This window comes from Pongo abelii, chromosome 9, assembly GCF_028885655.2.
Source record: "Pongo abelii isolate AG06213 chromosome 9, NHGRI_mPonAbe1-v2.0_pri, whole genome shotgun sequence".
Classification (NCBI taxonomy): domain Eukaryota; kingdom Metazoa; phylum Chordata; class Mammalia; order Primates; family Hominidae; genus Pongo; species Pongo abelii.
This window is the reverse complement of record NC_071994.2, coordinates 88,475,953-88,500,803: the sequence shown is the minus strand read 5'-3', so window position 1 is coordinate 88,500,803 and position 24,851 is coordinate 88,475,953. Positions and strand designations below refer to the sequence as shown.

At 40.0% G+C, this 24,851-nt stretch overlaps 1 protein-coding gene and 1 pseudogene across 1 annotated transcript in view; both read right to left on the bottom strand.

The window, feature by feature from the left end:
• HIKESHI (heat shock protein nuclear import factor hikeshi) overlaps positions 1-13,450 on the bottom strand; it is a 41,242-nt gene extending 27,792 nt beyond the window's left edge. Inside the window, exons 1-2 of the mRNA XM_024255866.3 lie at positions 13,182-13,450; positions 9,171-9,408 (exon numbers count right to left, since the gene is read on the bottom strand). Of these exons, the coding sequence (XP_024111634.1) occupies positions 9,171-9,408; positions 13,182-13,211 (268 nt within the window). The 5' untranslated portion in view covers positions 13,212-13,450. The remainder of the gene's footprint in view (positions 1-9,170; positions 9,409-13,181) is intronic.
• Positions 13,451-20,083: 6,633 nt separating this feature from the next.
• LOC100445236 (protein SET-like) lies at positions 20,084-21,376 on the bottom strand (annotated as a pseudogene).
• Positions 21,377-24,851: the final 3,475 nt, after the last annotated feature.

Here is a 24,851-nt window from a genome sequence, read left to right as displayed (position 1 = left end):
TTGGAATGCTTATGTTAAATACTTAGATCATTCACTTCAACCTCACTTTTTTTTGTTTCTGTTTTTGAGACAGAGTCTTGCTCTGTTGCCCAGGCTGGAGGGCAGTGTTGCAATCTCCGCTCACTGAATCTCTTAGAAATACTTAAGTCTTCCCAGTAAATTATCTCATTCCTTGTGAATGAATCTCTTTATCATTGATAATACTTCTGCCTAATCTAATTTTCTAATTTTTCTTAAAATTCATATACTTATGCAAGCTTTCTTTTGGTTCCTTGTGTTAGAATGTTTCAGATTCACGGGCAGGCATGGTGGCTCACACCTGTAATCCCAGCACTTTGGGAGGCCGAGGCGGGCGGATCACAAGGTCAGCAGATCGAGACCATCCTGGCTAACAAGGTGAAACCCTGTCTCTACTAAAAATACAAAAATTAGCCGGGCGTGGTGGCAGTCACCTGTAGTCGCAGGTACTCAGGAGGCTGATGCAGGAGAATGGCGTGAACCTGGGAGGTGGAGCTTGCAGTGAGCCGAGATTGTGCCACTGCACTCCAGCCTGGGCAACAGAGCGAGACTCTCTCAAAAAAAAAAAAAAAAAAAAAAAAAGAATGTTTCAGATTCATTACTCATAAACAGTAATATAATTATTTTGTTTGCTGACTTTAAATAAAAAAATCTCATTCTGGAATCTCTGTTTTCTCTGGTAAGTTTAATCTGTTTACATTTCTATAAACACTTATATAAACTGATTTATAAAACTGATAAAGTTGAAATTATTTCCTATGCCTTATTTTGTTTTTACTACACTATGTTTTTTCTTTGCTTTCCCCCTTTTTAAATTTATTTTATTTTTTGAAGATGGAGTCTCACTCTGTCACCCAGGCTGGAGTGCCGTGGTGGGGTCTCGGCTCACTGCAACCTCCACCTCCCAGGTTCAAGCGGTTCTCCTGCCTCAGACCACCAAGTAGCTGGGATTAAGAGCGCCTGCCACCACACCCGGCTAATTTTTGTATTTTTAGTGGAGACAGGGTTTTACCATATTGGCCAGGCTGGTCTTGAACTTCTGACCTTAAAGTGATCCACATATCTTGGCCTCCCAAAGTGTTGGGATTACAGGCATGAGCCACCGCACCCGGCCTTCTTTTCTTTTTCCTCTTTTCCTACATTCTAGTGGACTGTTTTCTCTACTACCTTCCCTCCACTTACTCTAATGATATGGAAGGTGCACTTTTTTTTTTTTTTTTTTTTAATGGAGACAGTCTTGCTATGTTGCCCAAGCTCGTCTTGGACTCCTAGGCTCAAGTAATCCTCTCACCTTGATCTCCTGAGTAGCTGGGACTATTGGCATGTGCCACCACACCCAGCTTACTTTTACTTACATTTTTAATAGGATTACTTGTAAGTAGAATCAATATTATTACTCTCCTTTTTAAGAACCGGACCTCAAAAAACAGTAACTCAGATTACCACCCCTCCTGTCTTATATGTTTTTTTCTAGAACAGTAATTAATTCTTGTGTGTCTGTTATGCTGTTTTATACAATCAAGTTGTCTAGATTTGTCTATAGGTTTACCAATTTCTGTGCTAACTTTGTGTCTTGCATCCTTTTCTACGCTCTGGGTTCAACTTCCTCTTATAAAGTACAACTACCTCCGGTAAGTAGTTCTTTTGCTAATGGTCTATGAGTGGTAAACTCTTCATCTCCATCTGAAAATATATTTCTTCACTTTAGAATGACAGTTTTGAAAGTTATTTTATTTTTCCGGCCAGGCATGGTGGCTCATGCCTGTAATCCCAGCACTTTGGGAGGCCGAGGTGGGCAGATCACGAGGTCAGGAGTTCGAGACCAGCCTGACCAACATGGTGAAACCCCGTCTCTACTAAAAATACAAAAATTAGCCAGGCGTGGTGGTGTGCACCTGTAATCTCAGCTACTTGGGAGGCTGAGGCAGCAGCACTGCTTGAACCCAGGAGGCGGAGGTTGTGGTGAGCTGAGATCGTGCCATTGCACTCCAGCCTGGGCAATAAGAGCGAAACTCTGTCTCAAACAAAAAAAAGGAAAGTTATTTTAGTTTTCCTTGGCACTTTAATGATATTATTCTATTTGGTTTTGGCTTCTATTAATGCTCTTGATAAGTCTGCTAAACTAACTGCTGTTCAGCTATAAATGACTTTTCTCTCTCTCGCTGCTTTATTACTTTATATTTAATGTTCAGTAATTTTACTAGAATGCACTGAATTATCTACTTATATTTTTCTACTTACAGATACAGGTTGTGTCTACTTCTAGGCACAACCAAAGCGAAGAATAAAAAACTATTTAAGAGTGACTACCATCTTAATTTTCCCAAAGATTCTTCAAATACTATGCCATATGTACAAAGGGTATGTGTACCATGAATGCCCTAGAGCAGAAGTACTCAAACTTCAGCTTGCAACACAAACATTTGGGAACTTATTACAATACAGACTTATAGATTCCACACCCAATTTCTGAGTCACCAGGTCTGCGGTCTTGCCAGGAATCGGCATTTCTAATAGATTCCCAGGTGATGTTGACACTGCAGATCAGGAAGGAGCTCATGCTTTAAGAACCATAGCCTTAGGGATTTATGATAATTATCTCATGAAACCCCCACTGAGAAGGACTATAGTGACTTAATCTGCTCCTTAAATCTAGAGATTAGTATTTATCATCAATTCTAAACAATTTTTAGCTTTAAATATTGTTCTCTCCCATTTCTTTCTTTCTTTTTTTTTTTCTTTTGAGATGGAATCTCACTCTGTCGCCCAGGCTGGAGTGCAGTAGCATGATCTTGGCTCACTGCAACTGCAATCTCCACCTCCTGGGTTCAAGCGATTCTCACGCCTTAGTCTCCCGAATAGCTGGGACTACAGGCACACGCCACCATGCCTGGCTAATTTTTTGTATTTTACTATACAGGGGGTTCCACCATGTTGCTTAGGCCGGTCTCGAACTCTTGAGCTCAGGCAATCCACCTCCTCGGCCTCCCAAAATGCTAGGATTACAGGCGTGAGCCACCACACCCAGCCTCCCATTTCTCCTTGTAGAATACCAACTATATAAAACAGTAACAGCTACCTCCTCTGTGAGGAGGTAGAACTGTCCCAGTTCATTCTTCACAGGGGCCTCAGAGCAAAATAAAATCTGATATCATTCCTTTACCCAAAATTGTTCACTGGCTTCTCTACACCTACAAGAGCAGTTGTTTTTGGGGAGGGATACATGAATGGGCTTCAGAGAAGATGCAAATATTTGAGTATTTACATTATGGTACACATACTTTCTAGAATACTATGGAATAGGTCTGTGACCTAAGCATGTTAAAAACTGCTGACCTATTACATTCCCAATGAGTCAGTGTGCTACATAAAACTTCATAATCCATGCCTATCTTTCTCACATATACCCTGATGTCACTCTGAGCACACCATGCTTTCGAACTTTCACCTTACGCCGCTATTACCTCCACCTAGAAAAGAATGCCCAATAGATCTCTCATAGGCCTGACAAAGTCCTACTTGTCTGCCGAAGAGCTCCAATATCACCTCCTCCAGGAAAGCTTCCCAAACCCACTTACGAGTTAATTGCTACCTTTTCTATGCTCCCTCCACATTTTGTGCAAACATCCACTATTACTTTTCACCATTCCAATTACTGGTCTACAGAAATGTCTTCCTCTATGAGTTATCTCAGGCAAGAACTTAATCATTATCTTTATATCCCCATAACAGATACACAAATGTTTGGTAAATATATAAACATGTTACCTACATGGTACCTAAACATAATTTTTCCTTGGACTCCATAAACAGTTTCTAGGAGAATATATATTTTTATTTTAAGAATTTTCATGCCTGTAATCCCAGCACTTTGGGAGGCTGAGGTGGGTGGATCACCTAAGGTCAGGAGTTCAAGACCAGCCTGGCTGACATGGTGAAACCCCATCTCTACTAAAAATACAAAAAATTAGCAAGGTGTGGTGGCGGGCGCCTGTAATCCCAAGTACTCAGCAGCCTGAGGCAGGAGAATCACTTGAACCCAGGAGGTGGAGATTGCAGTGAGCAAAGATTGTGCCATTGCACTCAGCCTGGGCAACTAGAGCAAAACTCCATCTCAAAAATAAATAAAATAATTAAAAATTTTTAAAAAGGAAATTTCAGGTCTGTCTTCATCTAGATTTTCAAGGGAACCAGAGATTCAATAGATATAAATGGCACCGAATCTAGTTTCATTCTCACATTTCTTCACAAAATGCCTCAAAGTATCAAAGCAAAGAATTACAGCTGTGCAAACGACACAAAGATACTCCTCGAGAAGAGCAACTCCAAGACACATAATTGTCAGATTCACCAAAGTTGAAACGAAGGAAAAAATGTTAAGGGCAGCCAGAGAGAAAGGTCGGGTTACCCACAAAGGGAAGCCCATCTCACTAACAGTGGACCTCTCGGCAGAAACTCTACAAGCCAGAAGAGAGTGGGGGCCAATATTCAACATTCTTAAAGAAAAGAATTTTCAACCCAGAATTTCATATCCAGCCAAACTAAGCTTCATAAGTGAAGGAGAAATAAAATACTTTACAGACAAACAAATGCTGAGAGATTTTGTCACCACCAGGCCTGCCTTACAAGAGCTCCTGAAGGAAGCGCTAAACATGGAAAGGAACAACCGGTACCAGCCACTGCAAAAACATGGAAATTGTAAAGACCATTAATGCTAGGAAGAAACTGCATCAACTAACAAGCAAAAGAACCAGCTAACATCATAATGACAGGATCAAATTCACACATAACAATATTAACCTTAAATGTAAATGGGCTAAATGCTCCAATTAAAAGACACAGACTGGCAAATTGGATCAAGAGTCAAGACCCATCAGTGTGCTGTATTCAGGAAACCCATCTCACGTGCAGAGACACATAGGCTCAAAATAAAGGGATGGAGGAAGATCTACCAATCAAATGGAAAACAAAAAAAGGCAGGGGTTGCAATCCTAGTCTCTGATAAAACAGACTTTAAACCAACAAAGATCAAAAGAGACAAAGAAGGCCATTACATAACGGTAAGGGATCAAAACAACAAGAAGAACTAACTATCCTAAATATATATGCACCCAATACAGGAGCACCCAGATTCATAAAGCAAGTCCTTAGAGACCTACAAAGAGACTTAGACTCCCACACAATAATAATGGGAGACTTTAACACCCCACGGTCAACATTAGACAGATCAACGAGACAGAAAGTTAAAAAGGATATCCAGGAATCGAACTCAGCTCTGCACCAAGCAGACCTAATAGACATTTACAGAACTCTCCACCTCAAATCAACAGAACATACATTCTTCTCAGCACCACATCGCACTTATTCCAAAACTGACCACATAGTTGGAAGTAAAGCTCTCCTTAGCAAATGTAAAAGAAAAGAAACTATAACAAACTGTCTCTCAGACCACAGTGCAATCAAACTAGAACTCAGGATTAAGAAACTCACTCAAAACTGCTCAACTGCAAGGAAATTGAACAATCTGCCCCTGAATGACTACTGGGTACATAACGAAATGAAGGCAGAAATAAAGATGTTCTTTGAAACCAATAAGAACAAAGACACAACATAGCAGAAACTCTAAAACACATTCAAAGCAGTGTGTAGTGGGAAATTTATAGCACTAAATGACCACAAGAGAAAGCAGGAAAGATCGAAAATTGACACCCTAACATCACAATTAAAAGAACTAGAGAAGCAAGAGCAAACACATTCAAAAGCTAGCAGAAGGCAAGAAATAACTAAGATCAGAACAGAACTGAAGGAGATAGAGACACAAAAAACCCTTCAGAAAATCAATGAATCCAGGAGGTGGTTTTTTGAAACCATCAACAAAATTGATAGACCGCTAGCAAGACTAATGAAGAAAAGAGAGAAGAATCAAATAGATGCAATAAAAAATGATAAAGGGGATATTACCACCAATCCCACAGAAATACCATCAAAGAATACTATAAACACCTCTATGCAAATAAACTAGAAAATCTAGAAGAAATGGATAAATTCCTTGACACATACACCCTCCCAAGACTAAACCAGGAAGAAGTTGAATCCCTGAATAGACCAATAACAGGCTCTGAAATTGAGGCAATAATAGCCTATCAAGCAAAAAAAGTCCAGGACCAGACGGATTCACAGCCAAATTCTACCAGAGGTACAAAGAATAGCTGGTACCATTCCATCTGAAACTATTCCAATCAATAGCAAAAGAGGGAATCCTCCCTAATTCATTTCATGAGGCCAACATCATCCTGATACCAAAGCCTAGCAGAGACAACAAAAAAAGAGAATTTTAGACCAATAAACCTGATGAACATCGATGCAAAAATCCTCAATAAAATACTGGCAAACCAAATCCAGCAGCACATCAAAAAGCTTATCCACCATGATCAAGTGGGCTTCATCCCTGGGATGCAAAGCTGGTTCAACATACGCAAATCAATAAACGTAATCCATCATATAAACAGAACCAAAGACAAAAACCACATGATTATCTCAATAGATGCAGAAAAGGCCTTTGACAAAATTCAACAGCCCTTCATGCTAAAAACTCCCAATAAACTTGGCATTGATGGCATGTATCTCAAAATAATAAGAGCTATCTATGACAAACCCACAGCCAATATCATACTGAATGGGCAAAAACTGGAAGCATTCCCTTTGAAAACTGGCACAAGACAGGGATGCCCTCTCTCACCCCTCCTATTCAACATAGTGTTGGAAGTTCTGGCCAGGGCAATCAGGCAAGAGAAAGAAAGAAAGGGTATTCAATTAGGAAAAGATGAAGTCAAATTGTCCCTGTTTGCAGATGACATTGTATATTTAGAAAACCCCATCATCTAAACCCAAAATCTCCTTAAGCTGATAAGCAACTTCTGCAAAGTCTCAGGATACAAAATCAATGTGCAAAAACCACAAGCATTCCTATACACCAATAACAGACAGAGAGCCAAATCATGAGTGAACCCCCATTCACAATTGCTTCAAAGAGAATAAAATACCTAGGAATCCAACTTACAAGGGATGTGAAGGAGCTCTTCAAGGACGACTACAAACCACTGCTCAACAAAATAAAAGAGGATACAAACAAATGGAAGAACATTCCATGCTCATGGATAGGAAGAATCAATATTGTGAAAATGGCCATACTGCCCAAGGTCATTTATAGATTCAATGCCATCCCCATCAAGCTGCCAATGACTTTCTTCACAGAATTGGAAAAAACTACTTTAAAGTTCATATGGAACCAAAAAAGAGCCCGCATTGCCAAGACAATCCTAAGCCAAAAGAACAAAGCTGGAGACATCATGCTACCTGACTTCAAACTGTACTACAAGGCTACAGTAACCAAAACAGCATGGGAACGAAAACAGAGATATAGACCATGGAACAGAATAGAGCCCTCGGAAATAATACCACACATCTACAACCATCTGATCTTTGACAAACCTGACAAAAACGAGAAATGGGGAAAGGATTCCCTATTTAATAAATCGTGCTGGGAAAACTGGCTAGCCATATGTAGAAAGCTGAAACTGGATCCCTTCCTTACACCTTATACAAAAATTAATTCAAGATGGATTAAAGACTTACATGTTAGGCCTAAAACCATAAAAACCCTAGAAGAAAACCTATGCAATACCATTCAGGACATAGGCATGGGCAAGGAATTCATGACTAAAACACCAAAAGCAATGGCAACAAAAGCCAAAACTGACAAATCGGATCTAATTAAATTAAAGAGCTTCTGCACAGCAAAAGAAACTACCATCAGAGTGAACAGGCAACCCACAGAATGGGAGAAAATTTTTGCAATCTACCCATCTGACAAAGGGCTAATATCCAGAATCTACAAAGAACTTAAACAAATTTACAAGAAAAAATCAAACAGCCCCATCAAAAAGTGGGCAAAGGATATGAACAGACACTTCTCAAAAGAAGACATGTATGTAGCCAAGAGACACATGAAAAAATGCTCATCATCACTGGCCATCAGAGAAATGCAAATCAAAACCACAATGAGATGCCATCTGATGCCAGTTAGAATGGTGATCATTAAAAAGTCAGGAAACAACAGGTGCTGGAGAGGATGTGAAGAAATAGGAACACTTTTACACTGTTGGTAGGACGTAAACTAGTTCAACCATTGTGGAAGGCAGTGTGGCGATTCCTCAAGGATCTAGAACTAGAAATACCATTTGACCTAGCCATCCCATTACTGGGCATATACCCAAAGGATTATAAATCATGTTGTTATAAAGACACATGCACACGTATGTTTACTGCAGCACTATTCACAATAGCAAAGACTTGGAACTAACCCAAATGTCCATCAATGATACACTGGATTAAGAAAATGTGGCACATATACACCATGGAATACTATGCAGCCATAAAAAATGATGAGTTCATGTCCTTTGTAGGGAAACGGATGAAGCTGGAAACCATCATTCTGAGCAAACTATCCCAAGGACAGAATATATTACATGTAATATATATTTTATACATAATATATATGTATATTATATATACATATATTATATATATATATATACACACACATATATATATACTTTTTTTTTTTTTTTTTTTTTGAGACAGAGTCTTGCTCTGTCACCCAGGCTGGAGTGCAGTGGCACAATCAGCTCACTGCAAGCTCCGCCTTGCAGGTTCACACCATTCTCCTGCCTCAGCCTCCCGAGTAGTTGGGACTACAGGCACCCACCACCACGCTCGGCTAATGTTTTTGTATTTTTTAGTAGAGACAGGGTTTCACCGTGTTACCCAGGATGGTCTCGATCTCCTGACCTCGTGATCCACCCGCCTGGGCCTCCCAAAGTGCTGGGATTACAGGAATGAGCCACCGCGCCCGGCCAAAAAAAATATTTTTATGAAGGTTACACTACACAAAATGTACAACAAGAGGAGCTAAGGAAGTCTTTCACTATTTTTCAAATGTTTCTGTATTGTCTTTTTAAAAAAATAATGTTTTGTATTACTTTAACAACCAGAAAAACACAATCGAAAGCGGGAAAAGCCATATTCCATGTTATGCTATTGAAGAAAAAAGTTTGATTAATTATAAAACTACTTTAATACATTATTCTTACCAGACTTAAGACCTGAAATTTTGAAGATGGCACTTGGCTTCCCATTCGTGACAAATCCTAGGAGTTGCCATACTGGCATTCCATTTGAATCAGGATAAGAAAAGTAGACAGATCCTCCCATTCCTTCAGGAAATGGGATTGTTCCCAGCATAAAAACCACAACATGGTTGATACTTTCATAATCAGGTAAGTCAAAAACAAATTTATCCTCTGCCACTTGCTGTGCAGCTGTTTGCACCTAGAAAATAAGAAACTTGTCTCAGTTCAATAGTTCTATGAGTTTCTGTAACTCTTAACAGTATCATTTATAAGTTATATTACCAGCATAATCCATTATAGTCTTTTTACCAAATAGAATGTTAAACCTGATAGTCTTAAATACATACTTAGTTTTACAATCATAATCTACTAAATGCAATCTTTTAAAAACATAACTCGGGCGGAACACAGTGGCTCACACCTGTAATCCCAGCACTTTGTGGGAAGCCAAGGTGGGCAGATCACCTGAGATGAGGAGTTCAAGACCAGCTTGGCCAACATGGCAAAACCCCATCTCTCCTAAAAATACCAAAATTAGCCAGGTATGGTGGCTCATGCATAAGTATTCCCAGCTACTCAGGAGGCTGAGGCAGGAGAATCGCTTGAACCCAGGTGGTGGATGTTGCAGTGAGCTGAGACCACACCATTGCACTCCAGCCTGGGCAACAAGAGCAAAACTCTGTCTCAAAAACTAAAAATAAAATAAAAATAAAAATAAATTATTTCAGAGGTGCCCTGAAAGGATTTTACTTACATAAAAAATAACTAGGCCAGGCACGGTGGCTCACGGCTGTAATCCTGGCACTCTAGGAGGCCAGGATCACCTGAGGTCAGGAGTTCAAGACCAGCCTGGCCAATAGGGAGAAACCCCATTTCTACTAAAAATACAAAATTAGCCAGGCGTGGTGGCACATGCCTGTAATCCCAGGTACTCGGGAGGCTAAGGTAGGAGAATCACTTGAACCCAGGAGGTAGAGGTTGCGGTGAGCTGAGATCGTGCCATTGCACCAGACTGGGTGACAAGAACTAAACTCCGTCTCAAAAAAATAAATAAATAAAAATAACTATAGCTTCAGAATGTTGTAAAAATGAAAGGTTATTCAAAACACATCACCTAAGCTCTCACCCTCCAGCTTAAAGATAAAGGGGCCAGGCACAGTGGCTCATGCCTGTAATCCCAGCACTTTGGAAGGTCAAGGCAGGCAGCTGGCTTGAGCTCAGGAGTTCGAGACCAGCCAGGGCAACATGGCAAAATCTCATCTCTACAAAAAATACAAAAATTAGCCAGGGGTGGTGGCATGCACCTTTGGTCCCAGCTACTCGGGAGGCTAAGACCAGATAATCACTTGAACCCAGGATGTCAAGGCTGCAGCAAGCCGAGTTCCCGCCACTGCACTATAGCCTGGATGACAGAGCATGACCCTGTCTCAAAAATAAATAAAAGAATCTCAGGTAATTAAAACAGGTAAGCAATCCAGAAGTAATTAGGCAATCCTCCTTATTCACAAATCCTGTATCTGAATTCACCTACTCACTAAAACTAACTTGAAATCCCAAATCAATGCTTGCTGCATTTCTGCAGTCATTCATGGACATACTCATATGAACAGTAGCAAAAAATGTGAGTTGCAGGCCTGGCGCAGTGGCTCACACCTGTAATCCCAGCACTTTGGGAGGCCAAGGCGGGTGGATCACCTGAAGTCAGGAGTTCTAGATCAGCCTGGCCAACATGGCGAAACGTAGTATCTACTAAAAATATAAAAATTAGCTGAGCATGGGGGCACATGCCTGTAGTCTCAGCTACTCAGGAGGCTGAGGCATGAGAATTGCTTGAACCTGGAGGCGGAGGTTGCAATGAGCAGAGATCACACCATTGCACTCCAGCCTGGCTGACAGAGTAAGACTCTGTCTCAAAAAAAAAAAAAAAAAAAAAAGTGAGTTGTGCAACTCATACACTGGCAGCTGAGGTGGAACATGCCATCTTGTTTCAGTCCTCATAACATGAAAAAGTGTCCTTTTCACAGTCTCATCTATTTAAAGCATTTTTGTGATTTTTGTTGGTGATCGTGCTGTTTAAAATGACCAAGTTCAAGTGCTGGCTAGTCTTCCTAAGTGCAAGAAGGCTATGACATGCCTTACAGAGAAAATATGTGTGTTAGGTAAGTTTTCCCTCTATAATATCCTGTCTACTGATACAAATAAACTTAAGAAAAATATACTGCTATGTAATTTCAACTATCTATTAGTTATAAAGTAGTATCAACTGCCTGCCCTAAATTAAGTCGCAAGATACAAAGGCTGAGTGTTCCTAAAGTCAAATTCTGATTACCTCTTCAGAAGTATTCTGACCCACTTTAAAATCCTCCAGTTTTAACATAAAGAATAAAACAAAGGAAGAACATAAACCAAATGGCCTGTATTAGTATTAAATTCAATTTCACCAGTCTTTGGCATGCACATAACCTAAAAAGCATGGGAAACTATTATTTATGAGTCTTGAAATAACCACCAGGCAAAATAAATATTTCTTAAGTGTCAACTTTGTATAGGTACTGAACAGTCTGCAAATCTGTATCATCACACTCTAATTTTTGACATTAAGAAAAGGTGTAGCTCTTTAAGAAAAAAAATCTTAAGAAATAAAAACTGGGTTCATAAGTTTAGATAAGTGGATTTTTCTTATAACAGAGTCATGTAGTTAAGTTTTGAGATGCCACTAGGTCTATTTGTCCTTCACTTTGATGTGTCTTAATACTCCATAATTAAAGCACCAAGTATCCCCAATATATAGAGGCAGGTATTACCATAACTAAATTTCCTTCCAAATTTGTTGACAACGTGAGAGATACATGGATTCCAAATAGGCTTTTTATTCTTTAAGAAACACAATTTTAATGTCATTCATTAATAACACTCACTCGTCTGAGTCACACAATCATTTCAGGTTTGTCCTTTCTTTTTCCCTATTAAGAGCAGGGAAAAATTATCTCACCAGGATTATGAATTACCACCATCACCACAGGGGTCTCCCAGTCATTCAAGAGACAAACTTTGAGGCTAGTCATCTCCAATTTATCTTTCTGGCTTCTTAGAACTGTATATGTACAGAATACAATACATTATCAAAACTTGATGGGAAAAAAAGACAATTCAGCAAAGGGACTGCAACATTTTAAAAAGCCAGGAGAAAAAAGAAGGAAAAATACTTCTAGGGGAAAGGAATCAGGCCTGAAAATTGATGTCTGTGTGGTTTCTAAGGAAACAAACAAGATTCACCTTCCAGATTATTCCTAAAGAATTCCAGGTGCTGTTCTCATTTACTCTAACAATTTGGCAAGGTAAGTTATCTATTTTGACCAATAAGGAAACACACTATTCGCATCCTTCTCTGGTTATCTCAGATACGGCTCACACGTTAAGTTTCAGCCAACTTCCAATTAAATTAAGCATATTTTTACTCGGGTTCTTCCAAAGGGACCCAAAAACTATACATTCCCTGAGCACCTTAATCTTTGAAAAACAGTTTGCTATAGACCAGATTCAATCCCAAATTCACCTCTACCTCAAGTTAATAAAGGAGGTATTTATACTGGCGATTGAACTTAGTTCTGTAACTGCAAAATGTCAAAGATAAAGACCATCACACGAGTTATGAGGATTAAGTTCAAAGTGCCAAATAAGCGCCACAAATAAGGCTGAGTGACCAAAGGCGTGCATTGCACTTAGCTCAGTACTTGGTACAAAATGCACACTTAATAAATGCCAACTTATACTGTGACTACTATTCGAAATAATCTGAACAGAGCTGGGCAAAGCAGAGCACCCAGCTTCCCACGCTCCATCCTCACATACCCACCCAAAATACATTAAGTGGGCTTCCCCGCATCCCTAGCGCCTGCGCACCCTCCCTGCCGCAGGGCTTCACCCTCCGTATCCTGACCCCTTCCTGATACCACCCGGTCCCATCCTCACCAGCCTCCCTGCCACCAAGCAGCCAAACATGGCGACGGCAGCTCCGTTCAGCCGGCAGTGACCTGAAGCCGGCGACTAGGAGTCCTGGGGCTACTGCCCTAGTCGAGACTAAGAACCTTCCAGAATTTGCGGGAGGGTGTCTGCCCCTCCACTACATAGTCACTGGGCCAGCGGCAGGAACGCCTCTGCCCCCGCGACCTCTGACCTTCTCTTCCTAAGCAGCACGCTGCTCAGGCAACAAGTACTTCCGGGGCTTACACCCGGTTTCCCCACTAAGGAAGAAAGGCGGGCCAGCGCCAGTACGAGACTACAAGTCCCAGCAAGTCCCAGAGGGCACTGCGCCGGTTTCCGGGAAGGTAAGCCCGGAGGCTTTGCACACTGGGATCGGTAGTCCGGGTGTTTTATAGCCACACAATCTGCGGATCTCTCATTTCCATGTACAGTCCTGGGAGGAGATGCGTCTAACGTTTCTGTGACATCTGAGAGATTAACGGTGCACTTTTACAATGATCACGTCACTAGATCTTTACAAAAACCCTATCAGGTAAGTATTATAATCCAAATTTTATAGGAGTGATCAGCCTCAAATCTTTACACAGCAGTAAATGTTGGAGACTGAATTCAAGTCCTAATCCAAATCCGGGTTTCTTTCTGCTACACAGTATCTCAGAAGTATTAATCTTTAACCAATTGTTTTGTACTTGTCTACAATTTATAGTAGTTCTTTCCAGCTTCAGTTAGTTCTCCCACTCATTTGCTGTACAATTGTGGACGAGTTGTAGATGTCTTTGTGCTTCAGTGTCCCTCCTTTGGAAAAGACAAATATCGCCTAGGGTTGCTGTGAGGATTAAATGAGCTAATATGTATAAAACACTTAGAATAGTGCTTGGCTGGCTTAATTAGTGGGAGTTTTATTGTAAAAATGTCTATTTTTTATATGGATTTGCAGAAAAGATTCATAGGAAATACAAAACAATAGCCAAAAAAAAAAAAAACTGGCATTAAGTACTGATTGCCACCAATATTTATTCTCCCTTTCACAGCTCCAATTCCTTTTCTTCTTGAATAGGATAGTAAAGGGTCTCTGTCCAATTTGAAATACCTGAGCTTGGCCACCAGCCGTAAAGCAGGTCTGTCTTCCCAGTTCTCAGTTTATATATGGGGGATCAGTGTTTGGAGCAGTCCTCTGGCCTCCACTGTGGATCCCTAAACTCATCACCTGTCTTATCACCGATACTCCTTTGAGATAGCTGTGCCAAAGGTGAAGAGGTAGGAAAGGATCTACCAATGTTTCCAACTTGCTACCTAAAAAGTCCTAGAACCTTCAGAATAAAAAGGCCATTCATATGAAGACCTCCTCGTAAATTAAGGCACCCACACTACCTGGGTTCAGAGCCCATCTCTGCCATTTATTAGTTACATAATCTCAGGCAAGTTAACCTAACACTCTCATACCTCCTTTTCCCCATCTTTAAAATGAAGTAATAGTAGTATCTACCTCATAAAGTTGTTTTGAGGGTTCTTACACGTCAAGTACTCAATAGTGGCCAGAATGTAGCTTACTCAATAAATGTTAATATTTAGCATTATTGCCTTTCCTAACTAATTTTCCATGTCTTCTTCATACTTACCTTGTGCGCTAGCCATACTTTTGAATTCTCTGAGCAACTCCTACTTTTAAATTTGTATGTGCTTATACAACTTGTTTTATCTCCCTGTAATATTCGCTTGGTTATTTCTTACACATCCTCTCAGTTTTCTTCACTAATCTTTCTATGACCCACCTGATAGTCATTTCTTCTCCTACCCAGCAATCTTATTTAATGGATTGAGAACTAGCTAGCTTAGAATTTTTTTATAAATTACAGATGCTGTTTATTAATTATCTCAATCTCTGTTATGTGAGATTTGAGCTTTTTCTCCATTTTGCTGGTGAACTGTCTTAGTTATAGATTGTACAGAGAGTTAGAGGCAGTGAGTATAGTATCATATCTCTAGAGTAGCCAGTATTCCAGCTACCAAACTATATTATTTGTACATACAGTAGTTCTTTGTAACTTCTGCGGGCAGAACTAGAAACAGTGTGAGGAAGTGAAGAAAAACTGTTTCAGGGAAAAAATCTTTCCAATAATCAGAGCTCTCTGAAATAAGAATAGATAGTCATGGAATAGAGTGAATGCTCCTATTCACATTGATATTTTAACCAATGCTGAAATCCACTTACATTGTTGAGGAGACTTATGGAAAATTGGGGAAATTGGCTGAAAACCTCAGAGGTACTTCCCCCCGTCTCAAACTATATGATTCTATGGAGTAAGAACCAATTATAGTTTAATTGTGGCCAGGGTATCAGGGATTCTGAATCCTGGTTTTAGCTCTTCATTAATTAACCTAATGATGAGATCATCTATTTTATCATTTTGGCCATTACATTTCTTCCAATTCTAGGTTGAATTCTGACTTGAAGAGAGCAAAAAAATATTTTTTCTCTTCTCTGAAAAATTTTTCTTTACAAAACAAGGAGAACAACAAATAGACACACAAACTCTGTCTTCCCTGAACTGGGAGATATCTGTAACCCCAAGTCACAACAGATATCAGTGGAAAGTAGACAAAAGAAAGGAAAATGACTTAGCAGAGTGGAAGATCAAACTCAGGTACCTAGAGAGAAAGATAAACATCAGAGAAGCTCAGGAACTGGAGATACCAGGGGCCACAGAATGTAAGGGTAAGACAGGTAGATTGCTTAAAATCAGTGTTAAGATGTTTATATCTGTTCCTCATCCACACCTTGCAAAAGGCCACTGGTATGATGAAATCTCTGTGGAAAAAAATTAAATCAGAGGCACCTGGGTACTAGGAAACCATATACTGAAAAAAAGTGGTTGTAGATTAAGGCCACCATGTACAGATTCGGTCCTAAATAAGGGCACCCAAATGAGAGAGGAGTCTTTGGCTCACCAAGTCAAACATATCCCAGTCTATGTCCACCCGAAGAGGGGTGGCTTTTTCTAAAGCATCCACGTGAGAGTGCTTTGTACTATATTATCCATGCAGAGATAGCTCTTTTTTACATCCCTCATCCATAGGGGAAAAGGGTCACTTTTTAAGAATTGATGGAAAAATCCAACACTCTTTTCATGATAAAAAACAGTCAACAAAGTAGGAATAGAAGAGAACTTCCTCAACCTGATGAAGAACATCTACAAAAACTCCGCAGCTAACCTCATACTTAATGGTGAAAGATCAGGAACAAGACAAAGGTGTCTTTTGTAGCTGCTTTTACTCAACATTGCACTGGAAGTTCCAGCCAAGGCAATTAGGCAAGATAAATAAAACTGGAAATGAAAAAATAAAACAATCTCTAGTCACAGATGACATGATCTTTTTTTTTTTTTTTTTTTGAGACAGAGTCTCACTCTATTGCCCAGTCTGGAGTGCAGTGGCAATCTCAGTTCACTGCAATCTCCACCTCCCAGAGTCAAGCAATTCTCCTGCCTCAGCCTCCCAAGTAGCTGGAACTACAGGCATGCACCACCATGCCTGTCTAATTTTTGTATTTTTTGGTAGAGATGGGGTTTCACCATGCTGGCAAGGCTGGTCTCGAACTCCTGACCTCAGGTGATCCACCCAACTCATTCTCCCAAAGTGCTAGGATTACAGGTGTGAGCCACCACAGCTGGCCAACATGATCTTGTATATAGAAAATCCTAAGGATCCACTAAAAACCTATTAGAACTAATAAACAATTTCAGCAAGATTGAAGGATACAAGGTCAATATACAAAAATAAATTGTGTTGCTATACACTTGCAGTGAACAATCCAAAAATGAAATTAAGAAGATAATTTCATTTAAAATTCTCATTTAACAAAAGAAGTATAAAGTATATACTCTGAAAACTACAAAAAATTGTTGTAAGAAATTGATCTGGCTTGGACATTTGTCTCCTCCAAATCTCATGCTAAAATGTGAACTTCATTATTGGAGGTTGGCCTAGTGGGAGGTGTTTGGAGCATGGGGGCAGATTCCTCATGAATGGCTTGGTGCTATCCTTGCAGTAATGAGTTCTCACTGTATTATTTCATTCGAGAGCTGATTGTTTAAAAAAATAAAAAATAAAGAGCCTGGCATCTCCTTTGCTCCCTCTCGCTATGTGATATGCCTGCTCCCCCTTCCGCTTCCATCATGATTGTAAGCTTCCTGAGGCCCTTACCAGAAGCTGGACATATACTGCTGCCATGCTGGTACAGCCTGCAGAACTGAGTCAAAATAAACCTCTTTTCTTTATAAATTACCCAGCCTCAGGTACTTCTTTATAGCAATGCAAATGGAGTAACACAGAAATTAAAGGACATCTAAATAAATGGAAAATCGTCCCATATTCATGAGTCAGAAGACTTAATATTGTTTAGAAGGCTGTACTCCCCAAATTGATCTACAGATTCAATGCAATTACCATCAGAATCCTAGCTGACTTCTTTGTAGTAATTGACAACCTGATTCTAAAACTCTTAAGCAAAGGATCCAGAATAGCCAAAACAATCTTGAAAAGAACAAAGAATATCCATACTTCCTGATTTCAAAACTTGCTACAAAGAAACAGTCATCAAGACAGTGTAGTATTTAAGAGGCTGGGCAGGGTGGCTCATGCCTGTAATCCTAGCACTTTGGGAGGCCAAGGCTGGCGGATCACTTGAGGCCAGGAGTTCAAGATAACACAATATGGTATTGGCACAAGGGTAGACATATAGATGATTAGATTCAAGAGTCCAGAAATAAAACCATATGTCTATGGTCAACTGATTTTCAACAAGAGCACCAATACCATTCAAATGGGGGAAAGAATAGTCTTTTCAATAAATGATGCTGGGACAACGAAATGGCCACATGCAAAAAAATAAACTTGGATCCTTACCTCATAATATATATAAAAACTCAAAATGAATCAAAAATCTAGATATACAAGTCAAAACTATAAAATTCTTTGAAGAAAACAGGGTTAAATCTTCATGACCTTGGATTTAGAAAAGGATTCTTAAATATGACACCAAAACCATGAGCAAGAGAAGCACAATTTATTATCTCTACTTCATCAAAATTTAAAATGTGCTTCAAAAGATCCATGAAAAAACCCACAGAATTGGAGAAAATATTTACAAATCATGTATCTGATAAGGGACTTGTATCCAGAATATTTAAAGGACTTAACAGCTCAATAAGAAGATAACACTGCCAGGCACGGTGGCTCACGCCTGTAATCCCAGCACTTTGGGAGGCCAAGGCGGGCAGATCACGAGGTCAGGAGTTCAAGACCAGCCAGGCCAACATGGAGAAACCCCGTCTCTACTAAAAATACATAATTAGCTGGGCGTGGTGGTGCATGCCTGTAATCCCAGCTACTTGGGAGGCTGAGGCAGGAGAATCACTTGAGCTTGGGAGGCAGAGCTTGCAGTGAGCCAAGATCACGCCACTGCACTCCAGCCTGGGCAACAAAGCGAGACTGTCTCAAAAAAAAAAAAAAAAGATAACACTAAGCTGAGAACATGAGAACAGTGGCACATGTCTATAGTACCAGCTACTCACTCAGGAGGCTGAGGCAGGAGGATCACCTGTGCCTGCAAGTTCAAGGCCAGCCTGAGTAATATAGTGAGACTCCCATCTTTAAAAAAAATAAGACAGCCCTGTGTAAAAATGGGCCATGGGTTTTTATTAATTTCCTAGAGCCACTGTAACAAATTACTATAAACTGGGAGGCTTAAAACCACAGAAGTTTATTTTCTTATAGTTCTGGAGGCTAGAAGTTTGAAGTCAAAGTAGGTGTTGGGAGGGCCATGTGCCCTCTGAAGGCTCCAGAGGAGAATCTATTCCATGATTCTCTCCTAGCTTCTGGGTGTTGCCAGCAGTCCTTGGCATTCCTTAACCTATAGATAAATTTCAAACTCTGCCTCATTGGCTTGTTTCACATGGCATTCCTCACTGTGTCTGTTTCTTGTATATAATATATATAATATATTATATATATAAAAATATATATAATTATATATATAATTATATATTTATATAATTATATTTATATATTTATATATTTATATATAAATATATTTATATATTTAAATAAATATAAAAATATATATAATTATATAAAATATATATATAATTATAATTATATATATATATAATATATATAAATATAATAACCCCAGTCATTATATTTAGGGCCCACCCTACTCCAGTATGAGTTCAACTTAAATTGGTTACATCTGCAAAGATTGTGTTTCCAAAAAGGCAACATTCACAGGTATCAAATGGTCATGAATTTAGGGGAGTGGGGAGGATCTATTCAGTCCTCTACTAATCTGAGTAGACATTTCTCCAAGTTAGATACATAAGTGGCCTATAAACATATGAGAAGATGCTGGATATCATTAGGGAAATGAAAATCAAAACCGCAATAGAACACTTTATACCCACTAGGAAGTAAGGATGTGCAACTGGAATCCTCATCCACTGCTGATGGGAATGTAAAATGGTGCAGCCGCTGTGGAAAACAGCTACCATGTGACCCTGTGAACCTACTCCTAAGATAAAGGAGAAATGAAAACATGTCCTCACCAAAACTTGTACATGAAGGTTACAGCATCATTATTCATAATAGCTAAAAGGTGAAAACCCAATCTCTACCAACAGATGAATGAATAAATAAAATGTGGTATATCCATACAATGGAATATTATTCAGCATAAAAAATTAGAGTACTGATACATGCTACAATATGGATATACCTTGAAAATATTGTGCTAGGTGAAAGAAGCCACAAAAGACCACATATAGGATTCCATCCATATGAAAGGAGAAATCATGTTGTCAAAATGCCCACCTTTGCTCAACACATTTCTCCCAAAAATGAGTTAGGAACCATGGTATGGAGAAAAGACCTCAACAACCGGGTGACTGAGCACAAGAGCAAAAAAACAAAGACTGCAAGTTGCTCCCAGGGATTGGAGAAAATGTTTTAAAAGGAAGGTTGAAATCCATTGGTGTTCTGTTAGTCATCTTCTCCTTCATCTTCCTCTCCTTCCTCCCCTTCATCATCACCTTTATCTTCACCTTCATCCTCATCCCTGTCTTCATCTTCTTTTTCTCCTTCTCCTTCCTCATCATCCATTATTGGGAACAAAGTAATACTGTAATTGATTTGGCCAAATACCATCTTTGATGACCTTTCCTCATTCATCTGCACCTGCATCAGAATGGTCAGTAAGTCAGGTGAAGAAGTTCTCTGGTTCCCCATGCTGCCTCTTCCTGCTGGCATTATTCTGCATTTGACTTGCATTTTTCATCAAATCCTTTCCAGATTTCCATTTGATTTTAGTGAGTTTGAAGATGGAGCACCACTCTCATTCAGATGAAATTTTTTGGAGAGAACTTTATTTTTGAAGTCAGAATTTTTGTCAAAATAAAAATATTCTGTAACCTGGTTTAATATCTTCAAATTCTGTCACTTCAACACTGGTTAAATAAGACAGTGCCTCTTCATCCTCCTCCCCAAACAGTGCAGACACTTGTGGATGGTTGACAAATGCTGTTACCCCAAAGTTTGGGATTTTGGCTATCAATTCAGACCTCGTCTGAAAAAATAGTTGGCCGAGTTTGTTATATTTCTGTTCTGTTTTCAAAGTCTCCTCATTGGCTTATTAAGTCTACTTCATTTTGTACTTCATCAATATGTTCAGTTGCTTCTTGCTGTTCTTTTTCTCCCTTCTTCAGCAAGCCCAGACAGACTGATGTCTCTTCCAGCCTCAAGGCAGAAGGTGCTCTTGGTTTCTTCTTTTGAAGCAGAAATAGAAAGCATGGCATTTGGGGGGCCATGTTGTGTGGAAAGGACAAAAATGAGACCACAGATCTCCTGGCCCATCAGGAAGAAGCTCAGAAAACCCTAATATTATTGTTTTAAATCACAGCATCACAACCTCTGAACTTTTGCTACCTAGAACAGTGTAATGAAATCATCAGTAACAGTTATACAAGAATTTCAGCTCAGAGTAGACATATTGCTGATTTGAAACTTTACAAATGATAGTTCTCTCTTGAAGGCAGATCCAGGTAGCTTTCCCTGTTACTCTTACCACTTGTGATAAATTGCAAAAGTGTCACAAGTTCTTTCCCTACCTGGGTCCATGCCCTTGCAATGTGACTTTGAAGCTCCTCCTTTCAAGAGATGGAATGTATTTCTTCACCCTCTTGGCCTTCTTACTTGATTTGACCTAAAGAATGCAGCAGAACTGATAATGTTCCAGTTCCAAGCTTAGGTTTCAAAACTACTTGCAAGCATCTGCTCTAGTCCTTGGAAGTTTGCTGATTTACTACAGGAATAAGCCAAGGAGAGCCTGCTGGATAAGTAAAGACACCCGGACTCATTTCCTCAGCTAACAGCCAGATCCCATGAGCAAAGCTACCTAGCTGACTTGCAGCAGACCACAGTCATGAGTAAGTCCAGTAAAGTCCAAAAGAACCACCCAGCTGAGCTCAGCCCAGATAGAATCATGAGTTAAATAAATTGCTGTCCTAAGCCATAGAGGTTGGAGGTGTTTTGTTCAGCAGCAAAAACTAACTTCTTTGTAATTCCTTCATCATATGAAAAAAATTTTTTTTTTTTTTTGAGACAGTTTCACTCTTGTTGCCCAGGCTAGAGTGCAATGGCGCAATCTCGGCTCACAGCAACCTCCACCTCCCGGGTTCAAGGGATTCTCCTGCCTCAGCCTCCTGAGTAGCTGGGATTACAAGTGCCTACCACCATGCCCAGCTAATTTTTTGTATTTTTAGTAGAGACAAGATTTCACGATGTTGGCCAGGCTGGTCTCGAACTCTTGACCTCAGGTGATCCACCCACCTCGGCTTTGCCCAAAGTGCTGGGATCACAGGTGTTAGCCACTGCGCTCGGCCCACGAAAATAATTTTTATGTATTAGTTTCCCTTTCCTATAGCAAATGCTGGTAGATATCTATTTAACATCCACTTCTTCCCTTCTTCCTTGTTAATAGAACCCCAATTTTGTCCTGGCATCCATCTCTCCTCTCTGTGACTCAGGAGCCCCAGGGGAAGCCCCTGCTTTAATCAACAATTTTCTCTTCTCTTTGCAGTGATTGGTTTAGGATCAGCCCCATAACCTGAAAGGAAGTTTTATGGGAGCTTCTGAGAAAAGTGTCTTCATTGTAAGAAGGCCACAGTAAAAAATTAGTCAAGTGTTGTGGCACAGGCCTGTACTCTCAGCTACTCAGGAAGCTAAGGCAGGAAGATCGCTTGAGCCCAGGAGGTTGAGGCTGCAGTGAGCTATGATTGTGCCACTGCACTCCAGCCTGAGTGACTGAGTGAGACCCTGTTTAAAAAAAAAAAAAAAAAAAAAAGTTACACAGCCAGGCATAGTGGCTCACACCTGTAATCCCAGAAATTTGGGAGGCTGAAGTTAGAGGATCTCTTGATCCTAGGAGTTCAAGGCTGCAGTGACTTATGACTGTGCCGCTGCAGTGAGTTATGACTGTGCACTCCAGCCTGGGCAACAAGTGAGACCCTGTCTCTTAAAACAAAATAGAAAAAGCCACACAAAGAGATGATCACTTTCTGTCTCTGTACTTTGACATATCTGAAGGTGATACTTGGAGTTGTAGCAACCATTTTGAAACTTCAAAAGGAACAACCTGAGGCCTGTGAGGTGGCTCACACCTGTAATCCCAGCACTTTGGGAGGCCGAGGCTCAATCACTGGAGCCCAGGAGTTCAAGAGCAGCCTAGGCAACATGGCAAAAAAAAAAAAATAACAAAAATTACCTGGGTGGTTGGCACATGCCTGTAGTCTCAGCTACTCAGAAGGGTGAGGTGGGAGGGCCTGGGCCCAGGAGGCGGAGGCCCTGACCTGGGTGGGGCCAGGAGACAGAGGTTGCAGTGAGCTGAAATCACATCACTGTACTCCAGCCTGGGAGACAGAGTGAGACATCTCAAAAAAAGAAAAAATAATAATAATAAAGGAACAACCTGAGGAAAATGCCAGCACAATCAGAAAGGCAGAGAATGAGATGAAAATAACTTGTCTTTATTGATGTCCTGTGCTGTTGAATCAACTAGCCCTAAAGCCTATCCTACCTTTGTACTTACAGTTATGTGAGATAATATATTCCTTATTGCTTAAGCCAATTTTAGTTGGCTTTGTTGTTACTTACAACTGATGTTATAATTAACACAACATCCACTAGAATATATGCTCCAAGAGGGCAAGGAATGTGTCTATTTTGTTTACTACTCTATCTCCAGTGTGTAGTCCAGCACCTATCCCCTAGCAAACATGTAATAGTTATTTACTGAATGACTATAAGCATATTATATCAATCATCATTTGTTAAGTACGACTGCAATTGACACTTGACTAGACAGCATAAAGATCTAATTAGGGAGCCTGACTACTCTTGACTGTGAGTCAGTCCTTCAAGAGAAGAACTTTACCTTTGCTTTCCACAATCTGGCATACAGTCAACCTCTACACATTTGGTGACTAAATTGACCTATGTCACAGAATTTTGCCAACTCTCCAGCAGGGGGTGCCCATAACTAGGTGTTCTGGGCTCTGGGAAGTTTTTTTTGTTTATTTTTTTTCTGCTCCTCAGCCCCTCCTTTGCTGCATTCCCCTTCATCTTCCCCCGAACCCCTCTTGGAGCCAAGGAACACAACAATGCAAGAAAGCTCAGAAGGGACTTTTCAATTTTCAGAACCTCAGTGTCTGTCCTATCCCAGCTTCCAGCACCTGTTAGAGAGGGCTGAGAATATGCTTCTATGATCAGAGGATGCTCTCTTAGGTCAGGGTTAAGCAAACATTATCTGTAAAAGGCCAGATAGCAAACATTCTAGGGCCATAAGGTCTTTGTCCTGTCATGCTCTTGTAACACAAGAACTGCTGAGCCAAGCATCCCTGCAGCCTCTGTACTTCTGGCTATGCAAGATCTTGTATTCCTTTATTACTTAAGCCAGTTTTAGTTTGTTTTATTGTTACTTACACCTGAAGATATAATTAACACAACTGTCAACAGCTAGACCATATAAGCTCCAAGAGGGCAGGTAACTTAATAAGTAAGTAAATAAAAGCATAAGCAAAAGAATGGGTGTGGGTTTAACTGTGTTTCAAAAAAAAAAAATTGACAAAAACAGACAGCTGGCCAGGTTTGGCTAACCACTGCTTTAGGTGAACAAGGCATTGCCTAGGTCATTGGTTTTCAAACTTGAGGGTGCATCAGAATCACTTGTAGGGCCTATTTAAACACTGATGGCTGGGACTCACTTGAGTTTCTAATTCATTAAGTCTGGGCTAGGGCTAGAGAATTTCAATTTCTAATAGTCTTGCCAAATAAAATACAGAATTCGCATATATCAGATTCTTGAATTTCAGATAAACGAATAATTTTTAGTATACGTATGTCTCAAAGATTTCATTATTCATCGTTTTTCTGAAATTCAAATTTAATCTGGCATCCCTAAATCCCTAAATGTGGCAGTCTTAGACAAGTTTTCAGGTGATGTTCATGCTGCTGGTTCAGGAACCACAATTTGAGAAACAATGGCAATATAGTCTCATACATAAAGTTGCCTTGCTAATTCAGAAGTCTTGAGTTGCAGTGAAGTAAATA